At 41.2% G+C, this 22,001-nt stretch overlaps 1 protein-coding gene across 1 annotated transcript in view; it reads right to left on the bottom strand.

The window, feature by feature from the left end:
- Positions 1 to 21,137, bottom strand: part of LOC309886799 (ankyrin repeat and MYND domain-containing protein 1-like) — a gene marked incomplete at both ends in the record, with an annotated part of 35,358 nt that extends 14,221 nt beyond the window's left edge. The window contains 13 exons of the mRNA XM_082778027.1: positions 1,352 to 1,465; positions 2,217 to 2,348; positions 4,594 to 4,701; positions 6,591 to 6,752; positions 8,996 to 9,136; positions 9,680 to 9,851; positions 11,291 to 11,349; positions 13,399 to 13,563; positions 14,349 to 14,565; positions 15,647 to 16,083; positions 16,559 to 16,705; positions 20,305 to 20,343; positions 21,015 to 21,137. Of these exons, the coding sequence (XP_082634153.1) occupies positions 1,352 to 1,465; positions 2,217 to 2,348; positions 4,594 to 4,701; positions 6,591 to 6,752; positions 8,996 to 9,136; positions 9,680 to 9,851; positions 11,291 to 11,349; positions 13,399 to 13,563; positions 14,349 to 14,565; positions 15,647 to 16,083; positions 16,559 to 16,705; positions 20,305 to 20,343; positions 21,015 to 21,137 (2,016 nt within the window). The remainder of the gene's footprint in view (positions 1 to 1,351; positions 1,466 to 2,216; positions 2,349 to 4,593; positions 4,702 to 6,590; positions 6,753 to 8,995; positions 9,137 to 9,679; positions 9,852 to 11,290; positions 11,350 to 13,398; positions 13,564 to 14,348; positions 14,566 to 15,646; positions 16,084 to 16,558; positions 16,706 to 20,304; positions 20,344 to 21,014) is intronic.
- Between the last annotated feature and the right edge of the window lie 864 nt (positions 21,138 to 22,001).

The raw sequence follows: 22,001 nt of genomic DNA, 5'->3' as shown, positions 1-22,001 counted from the left end.
TAAGGGGGAAGTTGCCCTCATCTTGCAGGGCTCCTCTCCCAGAACTTCTGGAAGCACTGAGAAGTTTCCTGGAAATGAAAGACATCTTGTCCACTATTATATTTCTGCATTCGCCATACTGCTTCACTGTAGTGAGTGACAACAAGAAGAAAAAGAAGAAACTAAGTCCAGAGCCAGAAAAAAAAATAAGGTATCTGGATTATGGTGACTGAGTTTGCTTATGATCACAGCTATAAACTGTTTACTTTCCTGTTTGAGGATCAGATTACAAGCAAAAGAATCAAAATTAAATTTCTACACAGCATACTGGTACAGGATGCAAAAAGCCTCATGTTAGCTCCAAGCAGGCTGCTCGGTGAACAATGTGCAGTGGTGGATCCCACAGTCACAGAGCTATATTAGCCAGCTTGGAGGCAGCTGCAATACTACAAGGTACGTACACACTCCTACTATTACTTTTGTTTTTCTCAGAACAAGTACCATCCCAGAGATAATCAATCTGTTTATTATGTAAGCTTTTTTTAAGAAGAAAGCTATAAAAAAATCTTTCATGATCCAAGGCATAATTGCTTCTAATCAGAGCTGTCAGAGAATCCCAGGCTTTTTAAAGGGTTATTTTTTGAAATAAATAGGTTGAGAAAAAATAATAAGGCAGAAATTTAGTAGTTATACTTCACAGTAAGATTAGTTAGTATTAGTTATATTACAGTGAGATTCCTTTTATAGTGAATTAATAAATGATAAAGGCTCACTCTAGTAATTCCCTTTATTTAGTAAATATATACATAAATTACTTTATATGTAATATATAAAATTTAATACATTATACATATTTTAATGTATGTTTTATTCAAATATTCTTTTGTAAACACATTATTTTAAAGTTTGATTGGTATTGTCTTTTCATAGCTTATAACACACCTCAAATTATCATCATAATATATGCACACTATATATTATCATAGTATATAAAATAATCATATTTTTATATAATTATAATATATCATCATATTTTCTCATGGTTTGATTGTAGCCTCGTGAACATGACATCTGTTTTTAATGGCTGGTTTTAGGATTAGAATTAACTTTTTTCAATTCAGTTATGAATGGAATCTTGCTATACCATTTGACAGCACAGATTATCTTCACAGGCTAAACTGTTAGAGATATTCAGACTTTAAATGATTAAAGTTCAGAAGCAAATGAAAGGCATCTCATGACATATGTGGAGAGAAAGCAAATTTCCAGTGAGCATTTCTGAAGAAGATACCAGACAAATCATAAGGACACAATGGACCCTATATATGAATGGATGCAAAGAACACAGTATTTTCCAATATTTAAGTCATACCTGATAATATTTGTAATAGGCAAAGTCGACAGCTGTTCCCACAGCTTTTTTCTGTCCTTCCTGAAGAGTAACTGGTGCAAGGATATCTGCACCAGCTTCAAGCAGCTTATCAACCTGAAGAAAACAAATCATCATACATCCAAGCATAAAGAAAAGCTTCCAACAAAAATGTCACAGCTGAAAAGACAGGACTGAGTATCAGAGCTTGATCTCTATTTGTGAGATTATTTTGTGCATCAAACCATGCATTTCTTCTGCTCCTTTAAAGCTGTTGATGGATTGACAATCTAAATGTGTTTTATAAGTAAAGCCTTCTTTCAGGCAGTTGCTATTTGTTTCTGGGCATCTTAAAATCTTGCAGCAACAGATGAAGCCAATCGCTTCTTCTGCCAGACCCCTCAACAGCAGGCTTCTTTACCTCCATTCTGAATAGAATCAGTTCTGTGCTCCCTGGGATGAGAAGACAAACTCCAGTTTTCACAAGGTCAAACACTGCCATTGACTTCAACAAGAAGTGCGCTTATTGAAAGTCATATTCACCAGTTTACAGTAATGCAACATCTCTCTCTTCATGTGGATGCTTGGTGTGTTTATAAAAGCAGATAACAGTCAGATCTGATACAATCACCCCATTTACCTTTAATGTAGTTTTTGCTCTTCTAAACAAAGAGGAAACATTTACTCAAACATGAAAATGAATTTCCATTCAAACCCCCTGTTCTACAGGACAGAAGAACAGCATTAGGAATAAACAAAAATGAATTGTTCTTCACAGAAGCAGTTTATCCATTAAGCAGTAAAGGAACACAAGGTACCTGATAAAAATCAGTGCTTTTTCTGAAATTGAAAAAAAAAGTGCACTCACCAAAGCAATCCTCTGTGCTGTTGTTCTCTGTTGTTCATACGTGGTACTGACAGCTGCACAGAGAGCATTTTTTACCACACCACTTAATGTCAAATTAGGGTCAGCCCCATGCTTGAGGAGTTCAACCACTGCCTGAGAATGTGCATATGCAAATGTGGAAAATTAGTGGATCAAGAAGCCATTTTTGATAGTTTCACAGCACAAAAGTGAGAACCTAGTCACATCAGTCCAGACCCTAAAGCTTTTCAGTATTTAACACAGCATGCTTGGAATATCTGCTAGTACATGTCACAGATTTGTGATGTACAGTCCACACTGGTGAGGCCACACATGGAGTACTATGCCTAGTTCTGGGTTTCCCAGTACAAGAGAGATCTGGTGCTACTAGAAAGAATCCAACAAAGGGCCACAAATATGAGAAAGGGTCTGAAGCACCTGTGGTAGAAGGAAAGGCTGAGTAAACCTGGTCACTTAAGCTTAGACTAGAGGAGACTCAAGGTGTACATAATAATAGATAATGTCTATTTATAGAAGACGGATCCAGGCTCTTTTCAGTGGTGCCCAGTGCCAGGACAAGAGGCAATGGGCACAAACTGGAACACAAGAGATTCTATCCAAACATCTGGGAACACTACTGTGCAGGTGACAGACACTGGCATGGATTGCTCAGAGAGGTTGTGGAGTTTCCCTCCTTGGAGATGATCAAAAGCCACCTGGGCAAGCAGCTGTGGGTTCTGTTTGAGCATGGGGTTGGACCAGATAATGTCCAGCAGTCACTTCCAACCTTAACTTTTCTCTGATTCTGTGATACTGGAGCATACAGAAGCATGATTGAAAATGTCATCATGAGATACTTACCAATAGTGAAAAAGACAGAAAAGCATAGCATTAAAAATTACCTGTTCTAACAAAGATATATATTTTTTTAAACACTTTACCACAAAGATAAGGATTAGATAGGTTGGTCACTTATATTCTATTAATCATTACTTCATCACATTAGCTTCTGAGAAGGCAGGAGAACCAGTAGCATTTGTTGGCTATGGGACTATTTTAATGGGAAATCCTAAATTTCAATTATTGTGTTGCAAGAAAACACTTTTTTTTTTCCAGAAAAATACCAAAACTGTCTTTGAAAATTATGAAGACAGTGTAAGGAGCTCCCAGTTGAAAGATTTCAGACAATTTATTCTATGTTGTATGCAGTTGTAGCTATTTCTATTATATCTTCTTCCATAGTCCACAATCTTTCCATATTACGTTGCATTCAGTTTAATTTTTATAATCTATTGTTTTCCAGTGAAATTTGTATCATTAAAGAATAGTAAAAAACACACAACAAATCTTTCCTATCATTTGTCTTGTGTATACTCTAAAATGTGATAGACTAAAAGGTAAAATGTTGGTTTCATCAAAAACATTGAAAAGGGTTTCCCCCTAGGTTTGCTTGTAGCTATGTTTCCAAGATAATAATTCTCTAGGTTATTAGTGTGCTTTTCTACTGGTGAAAGCAAGTAGAGAAGCAGAAATCATACCCCTACCCTGATCCTTGCAGCTGATTTCAACCACTAGGCTGCAGTCATGCTTGCTCCCTCAATGTCCTTCCCACAGCCTTGTGTGGTGACTGCACAGTAGCTGAGCTCAGTAGGGGTACCTGGGTGCCACTCATTCTCCTCCCTTGCTTTATGTGTGTCCAGAAGCCCAGACACACAGAACTCTAATGCCATAGAGGCAGACATTGCTTGCAGACACGTCTGCTTCATTAGCCAATTTGCTTGTACGTCTTCTCTTGCACTATGCTGGCTGCTGTAGACCTGCTCTGAAGGGCCCAGTGTGGGCAAAAGGCAGTCAATTCCTTGCTCCAGGAAGACAGGTGCTAACTTCAGACATTGAATTCCACCGTGTGAACTACAGTCCTCGTCTGTGGAGTGCTAAGCCTCATTACATCCCAAAACTTTTCTAAGTCTGCTGATCTATGAAAAAATCAATGATCAGACTTCTTAATAAAAATAACTAGCTTTTGTCTTCTACACAGAAGAAAGTGTTCTGACATTTGGTTGGGTCGCTCTGGGCAGGGAGACAGCATGTCAGAAAATTGCATGTTCTTGTAATTCATCAAACAGAATACACTTCTCCAGATGTCCAGGCCTTCTGAATCCTACCCAAATACTTCTGGCTACCTCATCCTATAGTCATTTAGGACTCCTCTATTTCAGCTCATAAAGCACCCATAGGTTTAAAAGTAAAGTAAAAACTTCATTTTCACTGGAAATTTATGATTGCAAGCACCATTCATTATGCAGCTTGGCTGTCATCAGATAAGGCAGACAGAAATGAAGAAGTACATCAAAAAATTAAGGAACTTAAAGATACTCACCAAGTCATTCCCACTGGCAATTGCTAAGGAAAGTGGTGAATGGCCACTCCACAATATGTTTGGATTTGCCTTATGCATTAAAAGGAGACGGATAACATCTCTGGCATGCTTTGTAGGCAGGTAAGGTGGAAAAAGGTAGAATTAGATCATAATAAAGTCAACTTTTTAATATTAAATAAACATCATAATAATAGTATAATTGATAAAATGAGCCGCATAAAACACATTCAAAACTTTCACCTAAACAATGATGTTATAATAAAAATACACATCCATTTTCTTATGGCTGAGAGCCCAAGCACAGTGGTGTTATACGTAAAACCTCTCTGCAATTAGATTACCAAACCACATCATCTCCTGCTACAAGAGTGAAGGTATGTCTCTTGTCAAATACCATACTCCAAGTGTATGCATCCCAAGTCTGCTAGAAAAATCTTACTATAATACGAAAACAAATGCACATAGGTTAGCGAATGCCAAAACTAAGACCATCTAACTTCAGATTGGCCTTGTGGATGATAAAAGTTAATGGCGAAGTAAGACATGGAAACTCGACTAAAAGAGTTTCCCTTCTCAAATGGAAATCCAAATCTTAAGAAAAATTTTCCCCCCAAATGCTAATACATTTTTAATCTGTACAATATTTATAGTTCAGTAGGAGAAGAGTTTACTCCTTGAATTCTGTCAGCAATAACAGATGAGATGTCTTCACTACTACTACTAATCATGCCTCACCAATCTGGTGGCATTCTATGATGGAGTGACTGCACCAGTTGACAAGTGAACACTGGCCAATGTCATCTACTTTGACTTCTGTAAGGCCTCTGACACAGTGCCACATGACATCCTGATCTCCAAATTGGAGAGAGATGGATTTGAAGCGTGGACCATTCAGTGGATAAGGAATTGGCTTGAAGGTCGCGCCCAGAGAGTGGTGGTCAAGGGCTCCATGTCCAGGTGGAGGCCAGTGGCAAGTGGTGTCCCTCAGGGGTCTGTCTTGGGAGCAGTACTCTTTAATACCTTTAACAATGACATTGACAGTGGCATTGAGTGCACCTTCAGCAAGTTTGCAGACGACACCAAGTGGTGCAGTTGATACCAAAGCACGAAGAGATGCTGTTCAAGGGGACCTGGACAGGCTGGAGGAGTGGGCCTATGTGAACTGAATGTGGTTCAACAAGTCCAAGCGCAAGGTGCTACACCTGGGTCAGGACAATCCCAGACCAGAGTACAAACTGGGAGAAGAACTCATTGAGAGCAGCCCAGCAGAGAAAGACTTGGGAGTTCTAGTGAATGAAGCTTGACATGAGCCAGCGGTGCATGGTGCATGCAACTCAGAAGGCCAACTGCATCCTGGGCTGCATCAAAAGAGGAGTGGCCAGCAGGTCAAGGGAGGTGATTGTCCCCACTTGGAGTACTGTGCCCAGATTTGGTGCCCCCAGCATGAGAAGGATGTGGACCTATTAAAGCAGGTCCAGAGGAGGGCCACAAAGATGATCAAGGGGCTGGAGATCCTATCTAATGAAGAAAAGCTGAGAGAGCTGGGGATGTTCAACGTAAAGAAGAGAAGGCTCCAGGATGACCTTATTGTAGCTTTTCAGTACTTAAAGGGGGCTTACAAAAAAGATAGAGAGCAACTTTTTGCTCAGTCAGATAATGATAGGACAATGGGGAATGGTTTTATACTAAAAGAGGGGAGATTTAGATCAGAGGTTAGGAGGAATTTCTTCACTCAGAGGGTGGTGGGGCACTGGAACAGGTTGCCCAGAGAAGCTGTGGATGCCCCATCCCTGGAGGTGTTCAAGACCAGGTTGGTGGAGGCCCTGGTCAACCTGGTCTAGTGAAGAGTGTCCCTGCCCATAGCGAGGGGAAGGGGGGGAATTAGGTGATTTTAAGGTCCTTTCCAACCCGAGCCATTCTATAATAGTGAGTTTTCTCATTTGAGATTAGCTTAGAACTACTCTCTATGAGCAGAGCCTCAGATGCTATGCTCTTACCTCACTGTTATCCTCTCTTTCACATGCAATATGCAGTGCACTTCTTCCACCTTCTTCAGGAACAGGACCACCATTGGAAGAGAAGTACTGTCGTGGCGGTCCTGCTTCGTTTTTCAGTTGCAAAGTGACACCACCTGACAAGTTGGTTTCCTTGTCTTGAGGCTGATGAATCTAAGTGAAATTAGGTGCACATTTGTAACATATCTTAAAGATAAGTTAACAGAAAATAAACCTGCTTGGTCAATCATTGATCTGGATGTAAAATCATGAATAAGACTTGTTCAGCCCCACAAAATCCACAGCTCCCCTTTTCCTACTTTCTTCCTGACATTCATGTTTCAACTGCCAGACTGCTTTAGGACTGCACACTAAGAAGTTTAATAAAACCACTTGAGGAATCTAAGGAAAGAAAATTTTAGAGATATAAGTTAATAGCTTACTGGGCCAAATGATACAGTTTAGGAAGTGGGAGAGAAGAAGCAAGCACAAAGGGCTTTCCTTGAGTCAAACTCATTCACATGTCATTCACTTAAGGTCTATGAATACCAGCCAGTACCGGCCAGACCAATACAAAAGAATATATTTGAGAAAGTAAATCTTGCCTACACAATGTCTGGGAATTCTGCAATTGAATACTGTTTCTACTTAAGAACAAGCTACTGAAATACAAACTGAAAAAAAAGCCATCTAAATCCCTGTGCTGCAAACGTTCACCTTAGTCCTTGTCACAGTAAGAAAAAAATCTATCAGTGCAGTTATATAAGCCAACTCCTTTTTTTAAGTAACTGGGGCCAAATGGTATGCCAGGGACCTGGCCAACAACATCACAAGGCCACTCTAGTTATCTCTGAATTTTCATGGTGAGCTGGGGGGGATACTAATGGCCAGCAAATAGAAAACATCACTCTTATGGGCAAGAATGAAGGGAACAATAGGCTGGTCAGCCTCACCTTAGCCTATAGGAAGCTGACAGAAAAATCTTTTTGAGAAACCACCTCCAAACATATTCAGGATAAAGTGACTGGGAGCAATCACCATGGATTTGCAGTGGGAAAACCATGCCTGACAGATATGATAGCCTTTTATGACAAGATGAGCATCTCAGTGAAAGATGGAAAAACAGTGAATGTTATTTATCTTGATTACAGCAAGGCTTTCAATAATGTCTTACAGACAGTGAGGTGGATCATGGCTTGTGATCAGCAGCTGGAAGTCCAGCTGTGCTGTACCCCCAGGTGGTTACCAGGGCCAATACTATATAACATCTTCATTAATTACCTTGATGCTGGGACAATGTGCACAGTCAACAAGTAAACAGACAATACAAAACTGGAAAGAGTGGTTGATACACCAGACAGTGCTGCTGCTACTCAGTGGGAACTGGAGAGGCTGAAGAATTGGGCAGAGAAGCATGCCAACAAATTCAGCAAAGGGAAATGCAAAGTCCTTTACCTAAAGAAGAATAACGCAAGGAACCAGTACATCACGAGGGCCAAACAGATGGAAAATAAATAAATAAATAAACTTTCCAGAACAGGACCTGGAAGTCCTGGTGGAATGTAAGTTGAACACGAGCCAACAATGTGCCCCTGCAGCATAGAAGATCAACAGCATCCCAGTGTGCACAAGGAAAAATGTTGTGACTGAACAGGTTGCCCAGAGAACTTGTTCTTGGAGATTCTCAAAAAACAATTGGACTAGATACTGAGCAACCTGCTACAATTGATCCTGCTTTGAGCAGGGATATTGTACTGCACAATCTTCAGAGGTTCCTTCCAACCTTTCAACTGTTCTAGTAAGATAATTCCATCATCACAGGACTTCAAGAAATTTCTCAGGTAATAAATGCCAGAAAAAACATATTTTGCTGGTTATAGCTCCAGCAGCGGTAGAGAGTTATCATCACACATGGCAACTCTAACTAAAAAGTTCTATACTACAAAAAAAGCATATTGCTGAGCTGGCTTTCTGCAATTCTGGAAGCATAGTGAATGCTCCAAGAACCCAACAGAGGCAGCCTAGATTCAAGGAAATGAGACATAGACAGACAGACAGACAGCAATAGCTCAGCTCCATGGAGATGAAACAAGCAGGTCTCATCATACATTTTTGTTGTCATTATGTCTTCAGACACTTCTACTAGAGCACAAAAGAGATTTGTGATTTCTTTTTAGTATAAGACGTGACAGCAAAATACTCTAGTGCATCAAAACAGAAGAATGCATTTACTGCAACCCAATACTATTGACCTCAAATGGATTTTTCTTATTTTATAAAGGTTATCCCAATAGACTGCAAAGATTTCACTGTGAAATCAAGCAGGCAGAAAGCTCAAATCCCTGCTTAGGTCCTGTGCAGTTTGAATATCAACAGCTGAAAGAAGATGAGATCAGAAAGCAACTCACCTTGTCTGGACCATAAACCTCATTTCCATCTTCTGCCCTTGCGTCAAGATCTAGGACAGAATTTAGGAGGTATTGCATTATCTGGACTCCTTCCTCCCCAGGAATTGAGGCAGCTATGTGGAGAGGAGTTAAACCCCCTAACTGAAAACACAAACACAGCATTAAGATGTAAAGCATAAAGCATAAGCTTAAAGCATTATGTTTATCACAAACAGAAATTAAGCACCACCAAATATTATTTTTTTTCTGATGAATAAAATAAGATCACTCTTCCTACGTGTTGCGTCTCACTAACAGTTACCATAAACCTAGAACCTAGTGCTACAGAACTATGGAACACTAGAGGTCCCAGACACTCAGCTTGGATGTAGATGATAACAACAGCTTTACCAACTTGAGGAACAGTTCCACAAGCATTCCCCAGCCACTCACAAGCTTGGCAACCAAGGAAATGTATTGAGAAAAAAACAAACAAACAAACAAACAACAACAACAAAAAAAAAACTCTGAGAATAAGAAACGTTGAGTTCTTCTTACTAAAAAAAAATATTTGAGATAAACAGTTTAAAGAGCTTGCTCTCCATTCTAAAGCTGATTCTAAGACTGAAGGTATTTTACCGTAGGGCACTAAAGCTACAGCATGCATCTAGAACACCCCCAATATGAATTATAATCCAGTAAAACCTTGGATGGAAGACGCACATCAGTCCTGGCTCCCCTTTCTACAAGGAGTTTCACTGCCTCTGCATCTGCAGCTTTAACAGCAAAGAACAGAATGTGTGGTGGAACCCAGGCTACATTGGGATCTGCACCTCGGCGAAGCAGAAGTTGGATTGTCTCCCATCTCTTCTGTTGCCTAGAATTGACATGAAAAATACCAGAATAACTTATTAGCAACTTCCAAGAAAAATGTCAAATCTACTGGACTAAGATGACCCCCAGGTAATAGAAATTAAAGCTGTCACTTTGCAGAGGCAGGACATGGCACTGTGTAGGGAAGCATCACAACTGTCCTACACCACTCAGGCAATGGTATTATAACCTGAAGAGGGAACAAACCTACCAGTGTATCTCAGCCCTCTAAGCTAAAGGGGCAGCATGCAAAAGCAGTCCCTGTGGTCATAAAAAGCCCTTGCATGGGCATCTATAGGCAAAGCTAGGCAAATTTCTCTGTACCCCCACCAGTCACTCACATGTGACATGTAAGCATTGAGTTTTAGAATTGTTTAAATCAAAGAAACAGACTTATATGTCCTGTAATCAATATTTCATTAGAAGGTTCTTTCCTCAGTAATACCTCATTCATCCATCCCAAGAAAACAAAGCTATATTTCCCTTAAACAAAAACTGGAACAGGAGCTATATTAGACTAGAACAGTATATTTCAGGAGGCTTACCTATGATTCCCTCTGCATTTTCATGTAGTCTAACTATCCACACACCCCAAAGAAAAACATGACTCCACCAAAAACATTTAAAAAAAATGGTGGGCAAACAACACTTGGAAGTCACTTAGAAACTCTATCACAAAGTGTTCTCAGCAGAGACTTATATTCTCAGGCATAGTATTAAATCAGTTTTACTCAGTTCAATGTATCTTTATATTCCAGTGAAGAGCATGCAATACACACAACGTTTCAGACAAGAATAATTATGGGAGGACATGACACAGAAGTAAAATATAAGGGGTCAAGGCCACCAGGAATTTTCAGTTTCAGAGTTTCAATGTAGCAGAATGACCTCCAGTGGCATAAAATGCAACACAAAATTTTTGTCATCTCCAGTGATCACTCTGGTCACAAAGCAAAAGGCAATTATGTGGCCCTTTCAAGAATCCAAATGACTAAATAGCTAGACTACGTTTCAGGTGATAGTGTCGAACAGACACTTGCAGAAAACAACCAGGAAGTTCATATGGAGTCAAGACTTCAAGAAGTGAAAGTATTCGTTTCCTTCCCCCTGTCAATACTACACTGTAAGTGTGCACTGCATACTTAGCATCTTTTCACTTTTTGCTAACAAGAAACCTTGTCTTGCTCAAGCACAATGTCCTTTGATTGAAAACACTTTTCTTCTGCTATCTTTGCCCACTGTCTGCCTGAGTTACCTTAGAGTGTATAAACAATGAGGGCTTCTACTGACATGAAAACAAGATCTACCTAGTGAAACATGCAAAAAAATATCTTTCCCTGCAAGGGATGTACCCTTCTGTGAAACAGTGAAATACTGTTACCTTCTTTGTACAAAAGGGTTTTTATGAGGGTTGATCTCCCATTTACAGTGTATGCGACTTACTTTAAGATTATGCCTTCAGCCCCAACAACTGTTTCTGAGGATTCTGATTGTTCACTCCTCTTAAGATTTAAAAAAAGAAAGAGGTTACAAAAATGAAAAAAGAAAAAAAAAAAAAAAAAGACTTCTAGTGACTCAGCATATTAACACATTAGAACAGTAACACACTGCAGCATACAATTATAATGGAATCCAATTAATAAGTGCTAGAGAACATAGGGAGAGACTCTTTATCACAGAATCACAGAATGCTTGAAGTTGGAAGAGACCTCTGTGTCCATCTGGTCCAACCGCCCTGCTCAAGCAGGGCTACCTACAGCTGCTTGCCCAGGACCATGTCCGAGCAGCTTTTAAAGATCTCCATGGAAGAGACTCCACAACCTCTCTGGGCAGCCTATGCTAGTGCTCCACTACCTGCACAGCACAGAAGTGCTTCCTGGTGTTTAGGTGGAACCTCTTGTGTTCCAGTTTGTTCTCATTGCCTCTTGTCCTGGCACTGTGCACCACTGACAAAATCCTGGCTCCATCCTCTTTGCACTCTCCCTTCAGGCATTTATAGACACTGATGAGATCCCCCTGAGCCTCCTCTTCTCCAGACTTAACAGTCCCAGCTCTCTCAGCGTATTCTCATAGGAGAGGTGCTCCAGTCCCTCCCTTCATCATCTTGGTAGCCATCCACTGCACCCTTTCCCATATGCCTATGTCCCTCTTGTACTAGGGGAGACAGGATGGGACAATGGGATACAGTACTACTGCTGCAGCCTCACCACTGCTGAGTTTATCAGGGAGTGTAGCAACAGGACAAGGGTTAATGGTTTTAAACTAAAAATAGTTATGTTTAGATTAGGTGTAAGGAAGAAACTTCATGATGAGGGTGGTGAGGCACTGGAGCAGCTTGCCCTGAGAAGTTGTGAATGCCCCATCCCTGAAAGAGCTCAATGCCAGGCTGGATGGGACTTTGGGCAACCTAATCTGATGGAAGTCGTCCCTATCCATGGCAGGGAGGTTGGAACTAGATGATCTTTAATCTCCCTTCCAACCTAAACCATTCCATGATCCAGCTCAGAGAAAAAGTGAAAGCAACATTTATTTTTCCTTGCTGAATCTCAGAGACTGTGACAGACAGAATTAAGCACAGAAAGATCCTCTATCTATTCCCAATTACTTTGTATTACCTACAAAATGAGAGGTAATAGCTTCATATTTGTTTCTGTTAAATTTTGAGCAGTTGCTTTGTATTGATCTCTTACTCCCCTTCTCCCTTTCCCATAAAAATATGGCTACTTTAGCAATTGGCCACCACTTAGATATACTCCTGGAAATGGAACAAGGACTTCTGAGCAACCAAAGATTATTCGGTCCTTAATTTCCAACAAGTTTGCACAGTATACGGGCCACTATCTTTCTAATCTCTTTTGAAAGTCTCAGTAGCACCCTTCCATTTCTAGCATTCGCTGAAGTATCTCTACCTGCTCAGACCCCTTTCTTATCTATTATGTCATCCTGGCTAGTGATTCCTGACACTCCTTGTTTTCATATCCTTTAGTATTCCCAGGTTTGCACTATTGTTAAATGTATATTATGGTCTAGATAAGAAGATTCAGAGCAGACATTTCTCTTTGCAGCAGGATGAAGGCTAGGGAGGCTAGGGTTCCTTTGTGAACCCCTCCTCGCCCCCCTCCTCAGAGTGATCAGGAGCCTTCTGACAGTACAATTGCTTTTTACTAGCCACCTCAATGATGACAGCAGGATTTTATAGTACTAGGAGAATCACCTACCTCCTATTGTTCTAATTACACTTCTATGAATCCCACCAATTGTCCTGCTGCATCTTCATTGTCTTAAACACCTAGAAAACATGGCCTGACATCTCTGCTATTGAAACAGTGCCTTATTTCACTTGCAGAGTTACTTGTTACTGCAGTGGAGCTCAGTCCTTTGAGTTCGAAGTCAGCATTAAGAGTATGGATTATTCTGCATCCTCAGAGTGCAAAATGCACAAGAGTTATGATTTTTCATATGGAGTACACACAGTAATTTTAAAAATCAAGCTTACAACTTGAGAAGATAATACATTATATTCTGTCCTTTTCCGTAAGAAGCAAACAAACCTTGTTACTGTGCAAGTTCCTCTCAGCAATATTACCCTTAAAAGATTCTTCTGGATAATAGAGAATAAAACACATGGAGAGAGCAGATAATCCTTCATCACTACACTTATTCACATCTGCTCCACTATCAAGAAGAAGATTGATAACATCATTGTGGGAATGAACCTGTAGAGGGGAAACACCCATACTTGTACACATATGTACACACTTCTAGCTTTTGACATGAAAAAAAAAATATAACAGTTTTAAAGTAGTGCTAATTTAGCTAATTCAAAATTGTATTTCCCACAAAATAGAAACTCAGTATTGAACTAGGTCTTCAAGATTTCAGAATACATGTTTCAGCTAAATTCCATTTTCAAGTACACCCTTCTTTTTTCTTCCTTCTTTAAGAGAATTCAGAAAGAGACTAGATGTTTACAGGAGAAATAGTGTTCTAGATTACTATCTTGATTTTACTAGCAATTTACAATGAATGCCAAGTATTCAAGTAGCAAAAAAGGCACAAATAAAAACATTGGGGAAGGGAGATTTCATGCCCCTCCTACAGGAATTGAAGTTGTGCTTGCATGGTTTCAAGCCACCATCAAAACCATTTCAGCAAAACCAGAACAACTGTCTGAATTTGATTTTGGCGAGGAGAAAAAATAAGGGCATCATCATATCCAAGAACATACATGTAGGTCTACTGCATAATCTTAACCTAAAATCAAGCTTCACATTTGAAATCATTCCTAATATTTAACCAAGGTCTTATTTTAGATAATTTATTTCCATGGGTTTTGGCATGATACCAGGCATTACAGATTCTACTCATGCCAGAACTCTTTTCTGTTTTTCTTGTTTACTGAACATTCCTTTCATATCATGTAATGAAACAACAACAAATTTATCCAGCCTACTATAGCAGGAATTTTGTCATTGCGTGGTAGAGTCATGCTTAGTCTTACCGCAGCAGCAGCAAGTGCTGTGTATCCATGTCTATCAGCTACATCTGGATGAGCAAGTTCATTCCTCAGAATTGCATAGACCCCATCAAAATCTCCTCTTGCTGCCTTCTGAATTAAGAGTTCTGCAGCAAGTTCCCTGGGGCCTGAAGGCCCATGACTACTGCGGATTCCACTGAGAATGAGGTTGATATCTGAAATGAACTCCACTTGACAGTGCCTAGAAAACGACAAAAACAAAAACAAAAACAAAAGCACTGCACAACTAAGCAGCTAGGTATTCTTAGATCACTAGCACAGTTAAAGAAAAAAACACATAAGAAGAAAACATGGAGATGATCGGGATGGACAAATAAGGCCAGCTATAATTAAATATAAATATCTATTTCAGATAGCACAAGCTTGCTTACATTACAGGAAAAAAGGCAAACCAGTGTATTAAGTGTTAGCAGCAGCACACAGATTTTAACTACAGAGGAGTTCAAATATCCAACCATCAAAATATCTGCTAAAAGAAGAAAACAAAATCTAATTTCCGAGTATTTCAATGAACCGATTTATCATGTACACACAGGATAACTGTTCACAATTAAATTTTCATCACTTGCTTTACCTAGGACTACAAAATATGCATTCCTGGCTTGTGTTTCCATCAACAAAGCAAAGAAGAAAATACTCCACTGGCTGAAAGAACACTTCCACATACAAGGACAAAGTTACATATAAATACCGAGATTCAGTCAGCAGTTGTATTAACTGTAGACTAGCTGCAGCACGTTTTGTATTGCCTTGAGGAGAAGAGTCAAGACAACCACTAAAAGGTATGAGTGGCCAGATTCACAGTTCTTTGGAAAATCTGCCACTATGTCTCTTCATGTTTCCACCTCTGCGCAAGACACTGCACTCTCTAAAGAGAAATGGTCATCTCTCATAGGAGACAAGGGCTGTGAAGACCTAATTCCTTTCAAAACTGGACTTCCAGGAATTCTGAGAAGCAAATAATTAATTTTTAATGCTATTTTTATAGCTGTTACCAGGATAAAACCAATGTTTGACATAAAGGAGAGAAACTTCATTTAATTTGTGAACTGAGAGCTGATTATTGTTTGTTTGTTTTCTTTTTCTTTTTTTTTTTTTTTTTAAATCCTCATTGCCAACTTGTAATCTCAAGATCTCATAAAAAGAATCTGGAGTACATTTTCCATCATGCAACTTAAATTTGAAAATAATGAACACAAAATAATGCAGAGAAGAAAAAAATCTAAAAATCTATATAAAATGAACAAATCATCAACAGTTACCTGTGCTTATAAGCATGCATTTGCATTCTAACCAGCAAAGGTGTTACATTTGCAACAGGCCAGTGGTCCTCCTCAGGCAGCTTTGTGGTGTTCTGAAAATACCAAGCATCACATTCTTCCAGGAAGGAGTGAGTCAAAGCAAGATGATCTGTGTTATGAGAATATGCAAAGACTCCTTCAGGAAAAATATCCTTATCATCAAAAGGGAGATGTTTATAGCTATGGAGAAAAGGGTCCTCCTTAACAGAAATATACTTCCTTTGAGACCTGTCGTCAATATATCTGCAGTGTTCTGGATAATCCAAGACAGAAAAATAACCAGGTACTTCAGCACACAGTTTAATTAGATGATTCCCATGCCACAAGCCAACATCCTGACAGCCATCTGGATAGCTTTCAATCCCTGGTCCAAACCGCTCATCGCATTTGTACAGCCCCTTTTTGGAAACAATTACGTTAGTATCAGTCAGAGATCAAACAAGTTATACAAAAAAGTCTGGTTTCTCCTTAGATTAATCTGTCTAGTTCTGGCCTTGGTGACCCAGTTCCTATTGACAGACTGCTGAAGCCATTCTGAACTGCAAAGCCCTCACATTCTCTTTGGTATATATTAGATATTAAAAGAAAATTTTCCAGGCATCAGTTTTTTAGTTCTGGACAGATGGTATCACATTTTATCCTTCAGTATTTCCCTGTGCAAAAGTTCAGTACACCAGAAGATGAGCAGTGGAAATGAGTGCCCTAACCCACTGGAGATCAAAGCATGAAGCTTTTTCTCTCATCCACAAAAATGTTAAGGGAGCTGCTTGAAACATACCAACAAACAAACAAACAAAAAAACCAAACAAAACTGACTTTGAAAGGCTAGGAAATTAGGAAATCACAGTAGCAACATAGTATTTTTCCAGTTACCTGAAATTTTTTGCCATCCTTCCATTCCAGGGTCCCATAGCCTTCCACATGGCCAAGATAGAATGCTCCTGTGAATTTGGAACCATCAGGCTGGTAGCAAATACCCTTCCCATGGCGATGGTCCATGTAGAACTGTCCCACATATCTCTGTAATCCACAACAAAGGAAAAAGATAACAAGGATGATATAACTGAGCGGACAGAAATAAGTGTTGCCTCCTTAACTGAAACAGAGCAGGACTAACAGGGTGAAGGAGATCAATATATGAAAAGATCTCAAGATCTCAAGTCCATTTTAGTCACAAGCTTCAGAAATCAGTCAGGATTTACCAATTGCTCCCAGCAACTGTTTCAGTATGCAGCTAGCCATCAGCAGTCCACACTACTTCAGCAAATGTATCTCAGTGTCGTTGGATATACCCTGTCAAGTGATGCAGGTTAAACCAGCATCTATCAAGTGTTCAACAGCTTTCATAAGGACTTGCATACCAAAACATATGCAGTGGGAAATTCTGCATTCAAAGCAAATTTGAAAGCAGTAGAACTGTGAAAATACAAGTTTGGCTCAACACCAAGCTATTATGAACACACTCTAATGCAGAAAAATCTAGCAAAACCAAATGAAAAACATCTCACCAAAAAAACACCTAGCTATGTGCTTGCAAATGACTTATTAATGAAACAGAAGGAAAAAGCTCCACATATGGAGAATGCTCCACATATGTTCCTAATTCCAGATGATGAAATTATGTTTGGCATGTGATTGTGACCAAGGGCTCAGAAAGCATGTGCAAGGAGATGACCTGGGTTCAGAAAACAAACAGAGGCAATTGGTTAGCCTCTTTCTAGGGCAATCAGCCCCTGATATCGGAAAGAAATTGTCTTAGGTTGCAGGATAAACTTACAACAGTCAGGAAAAATGGGGACCTGCCTACCAGGTCCGCTGGTTGAAATAAAGCTAGGGAATGAAGAAGTGAAGCTTGAATTTTTTGTTGGTTACGGGAGCTTCTTTCTCTGTGTTAATTAGTCTGTAAATGTAATAGGAGCAACTGGCCAACAGGAAAAGGCATTTTTTTGCAATGCTTGAAATTTAAATTGGGAAGAATGATTGGAATTACAAAATGAGAAAAACAGTCAAGTTTGTTTCATGGTACTAGATTTAAAGGATGCCTTTTTCTGCCTGCCCATAGCAACTGAAGACCAGAAACTCTTTGCCTTTGAGTGGGAAAATAATAACAGAGGATGGAAAACTCAGCTTACTTGGACAGTGTTACCACAGGGGTTCAAGAATAGCCCCACCATATTCAGGAACTGTGATCTTGACATTTGAAAGACCCCCTTCGGGAAAACAGGGCACTGTTGCAATACGCAAATGATAGCTACTGAAGAAGAAAAGGAATGTGTATTGTATATCCCAACTGTTGAGGGATTCTTGAAACAGCAAGGAGGCCATGACTTGCTGCAGCTGAGCAAACCAAGCTACCAGGATGACTACAAGAAGTTCCCATGACAGTGTTCCCACATCGCCCAATTGAGGAATTTAGAAAAATATTGTTGCCAGTAGCTGGCTTCAAGGACGGGATCGACGTGACTGCTAATCACAAGGGGGTTGTTTTCTTGCAGGTGGGGTTGTTTTCTTGCAATTGTTTGTCTGAGTGCTTTTGACCAATAATATTGTATGAGACACTATCTGCCCCTGTTAAGTTTGCTATAAAAGTCAGGCTATTCAGGTAATAGAGAGAGAGCATGATCTGACCATACTAGTGTCCGTCGTGTTTTTGGCCGTTCTTCCTGTAACAGTTTTTTAATCCAGAATGGTCTCTCAAGCATGTTGAATTGCTAATACAAAATTAACATCTCAGCAGTTCAACCAGCCTGCTCTCCTTTCCTAAAGATATCATTTGAAGAGTAGACAATATGGTCACAAAAGCAAGCACACCTCAGGGGCAGGACACGAAGAGACTTAACTGGAATGCTAGGAACAGGATTAGGAGTTTTAAATGGAATTGATTCAGAAATATTAATGAATAAGCTAGCCACAGCAACAAGTGATTAGACAAAACTAAAACAGCCCCTACAATCATCCTTATTGGCATTGGGAACTAGCCAATAGCAAGTTTCAAAGGTGTTACCGAGATGGGAAAAGGCTCAAGACCAACACCACAAACTAATAACAGATGCACGTAGTATGGTTCAAGATAAGGTATCTTTAGCTCTTAGTTGTACACAAGCACAGTTATCGATGCAGGCAACGGCTGCCTTGATCATCGGAGAAGGAGGTGAAGGCATTTTTCCAGCTGAAGTCCAAAAGACTGTTTGGGACAATGCCAATGATTTTGAGAAGTTCCAATCTTGGTGGACTCTGGTAAATTTTACCTATGATCCCATTGTTAACATGGCTACTGCCTTTGTGCTTACTGTAAGTAATGCCACAGTTTATGTTATCCACCCCATCATTGCACTAGGATTAAACCATGAGGAGACAGTTCTCTATCCTTTGGAGCATAGAACATGGGCACAGATGGAGAATGGGAAATGGCAGTCTGTAAATCTAGAATCACATGTTACCCAGCAACAACAAGGATTTATTTGTGAAAGCAACACAATTGATGCTCAGGATGTATGTCTTGACATGGAGCAAGCTGTTTGCCACTTTGAAATTCATCCAAATACTAGTCAAAAGACTGTGCTTGTATATATTGGTCAAGGCTGTGTAAGTTTAAGAACTGCTTGTGCTTTTGTAGAAGTAGATAAGGAAAACATAACTCTCCCTAGCAAAAATCACTCTAACTTTTGTATTTGTAACTTTGTTAGAATCGTCGAGTGTGATTTTCTATATTTGGCACCAGTGGTATCCCACCAGTTGATCAAGTCGAACAACACAATGTATCACAAGTTATTACCTACAGCTATTGGGATGAACCTCATGTTAGTGAAGCAACTAGTTAAACACCAAGACCTGATCAAAATTTTAAAAAGCATTCAGGAAAATGGAAAGAAGACTTTAATCACTGTCCATCATGATACAAAGGAAATAAGAAGAGTTTTGCAAAGAGTAAAACAAGACACAAATCACAACTGGTGGGACGCACTCTTTGGATGGTCGCCAACTGCAACTGGGATTTTGAACACCTCGAGATACCCAATTATTGTTTTACTGATAATAGTTGGTGTAAGTTTAATATTGTCTTTTGTAATACTTGTTTGGAATTGGAAATTGTTACAACAAATGGCTATATTAGCTTCCCTGACAAAAGTACGTGGCAAGGCATTGAGGGGTACATATCACAGAGACTGGGAACAAGAATTTTTGTATTAAGTAAAAGAATTTACTAGATTTTCCAAAAAAGGGGGGACTGAAACATGGGATTAGAAATTAGAGAGCGATTGATTAAGAATGAATATGTAGGCAACACTCATTGCTTAATATGTGCTACATTTGTGATGTGCCTGTGCTGCGCTTAGGCCTCCAGATAACAGGAGCCCCTGGGACCCCAAGAACCAGATCAAACCAACTTTATGGTTCAGACCATGGCCCCTGTGACCAAGGGCTCAGAGATAAGGAGGACAGTTCTTAAAAGGGCAAGAAAAAGAATGTCAAACATGCAAGGCCTCGAGATAACAGGAGCCCCTCAGACCCGGAGAACCGGACCAAACCAACCTTATGGCCCAGATCGTGACCAAGGGCTCAGAGAGCATGTGCGAGGAGATGAGGTGAAAAGTTCAACCCTGATGAAGACATCTTACTTCATCCTCATGACCCTCAGCGCCCACCACCAGAAGGCACTGCGCAAGCACAGAGGGGAGGAGTTTATGGAAATGACTTATTGGAGCTAACTTTAATACTAAGTAGGGACAGCTTATGAATATGTATAGGCATACTGGGAAACCTCATGCATATGTAAATCTTTACTGCATATAACCGAAGCAAGTTGCCATGTTAGAGGCACACGACTTTGGTGGGACTACCCCCCATGCCACCCAACGCTGAATAAACATACCTACTTTACAGTCTTACTGATTGTGGAGTCAGCTTTCCGTAAGTCAAATCCACCTGGTGAATGTGCTCTCAGATGTTACACAGACACTAGGAAAGCAATTGCCTTACTCAGGAATAAGCTGAAACTACTTAGTTTGGCAGAGAGTTATATCGAGGAAAACCTGCATTTCAGAGACACATCTCCTTACAACAAAGTGATGCCATGAAAGCATTACCTCCAAAACATCACCTTGTATATTTCATAGCTGGAAGGGGCTACTCTGCAAAGCACGGAACTAAAACAAAGGGGGGACAGGAGGACAGAGGGCCTTACTTGGCTGGCTCCGTGCGGCCGGGCAGGGCAGGGCAGGGCAGGGCAGGCCCCCGGCACGCTGCTACTCGGACGGAAAAAACGAAGGCGCCTCCGCCCACCCCTCTCCCCTCGGGACCACAGACGAGTACCCCGGCAGCGGCGTACCTCGCCGGCCCCCGGCCCGCAGAGCAGGCCCCGGCCGCCACAGGGGCCGCATGCGGTCGCCCCCGCCTCCTCACCGCCGCCGGCCACCGGCTGGCCGGCAGCTCGCCCGGCATCGGTCGCCATGGCGGCCCGGTGGGAAGGCGAGCAGAGAGAGCGGCACCGGCAGCGCCCCGGCCCTCCGCAGCGCCCGGGCCCGGCGACGCTGCGCTTCGGCCGTGATGGGGGCGTTGCCACGGAGACCCCGGCGGGCTGGCACCGGGGGAGAGGCAGCGAGCGGGACCGGTCCGAGCGCCTTCGGACCCCGGTCGGCCCTGCCAGCAGAAGGGCTTCCCCGCGTTGCGCCAGCCAGGCTCAGCCACCCTGGCACTCGCGGCGTTTTGCCCGTGTCCACACGCAGCCTGTGGGAGGCCCGAACTCCTTCCTAGCAGCCGGAGCCCCACGCTGGCGGGGGCTGGCTCTGAGGAACGGTTTCTGAGAAAGGCATCGTTCAAACACGCCACGGCACACAAGCAGCCCCTCGCTTGCTGGGGACAGGGAACAAGAACTTGGCTTGGCACGGTGCAGTCCGGCAGGTTGCCGAGAGAAGCACGGGCCATGACAGGTAAGGCAGAAAAACAGCACGCAGGTGCTGCATAGGAGAACGCTCGGGGGCTGGAATTATTTCCCTGGATGAACAGACAGCCAACAACTCTGTCCCGGCCCGTCCAGGTGCAGACCCAGCCTGGTCCCTGCTTTCACAGCTGGTGCTTGTCCCCCTTCCCCCTGCACTCACACCCTCGTGGCACTTTTGCCAGACTTTTTCAACCCACGTGTGCAGGTATCATATCAAACCCATGCAGTGTGCTTGAATTGAGTGATGAACTTCAAGCTTGTGTCGTTGATTAGAGCAGGACTAAGAGCAGAGTGTAAACAGCTGTCTCAGAAATACACAAAATCTGTAAGCCCAAGGTACCAGATGTCCATACCACCAACCTCTTCAGAGACATG

Source organism: Aythya marila (assembly GCF_965140915.1).
Source record: "Aythya marila genome assembly, chromosome: 23".
In the NCBI taxonomy this organism is placed as follows: domain Eukaryota; kingdom Metazoa; phylum Chordata; class Aves; order Anseriformes; family Anatidae; genus Aythya; species Aythya marila.
The sequence above is the reverse complement of the archived record's forward strand: the minus strand, read 5'-3'. Positions and strand labels throughout refer to the sequence as shown.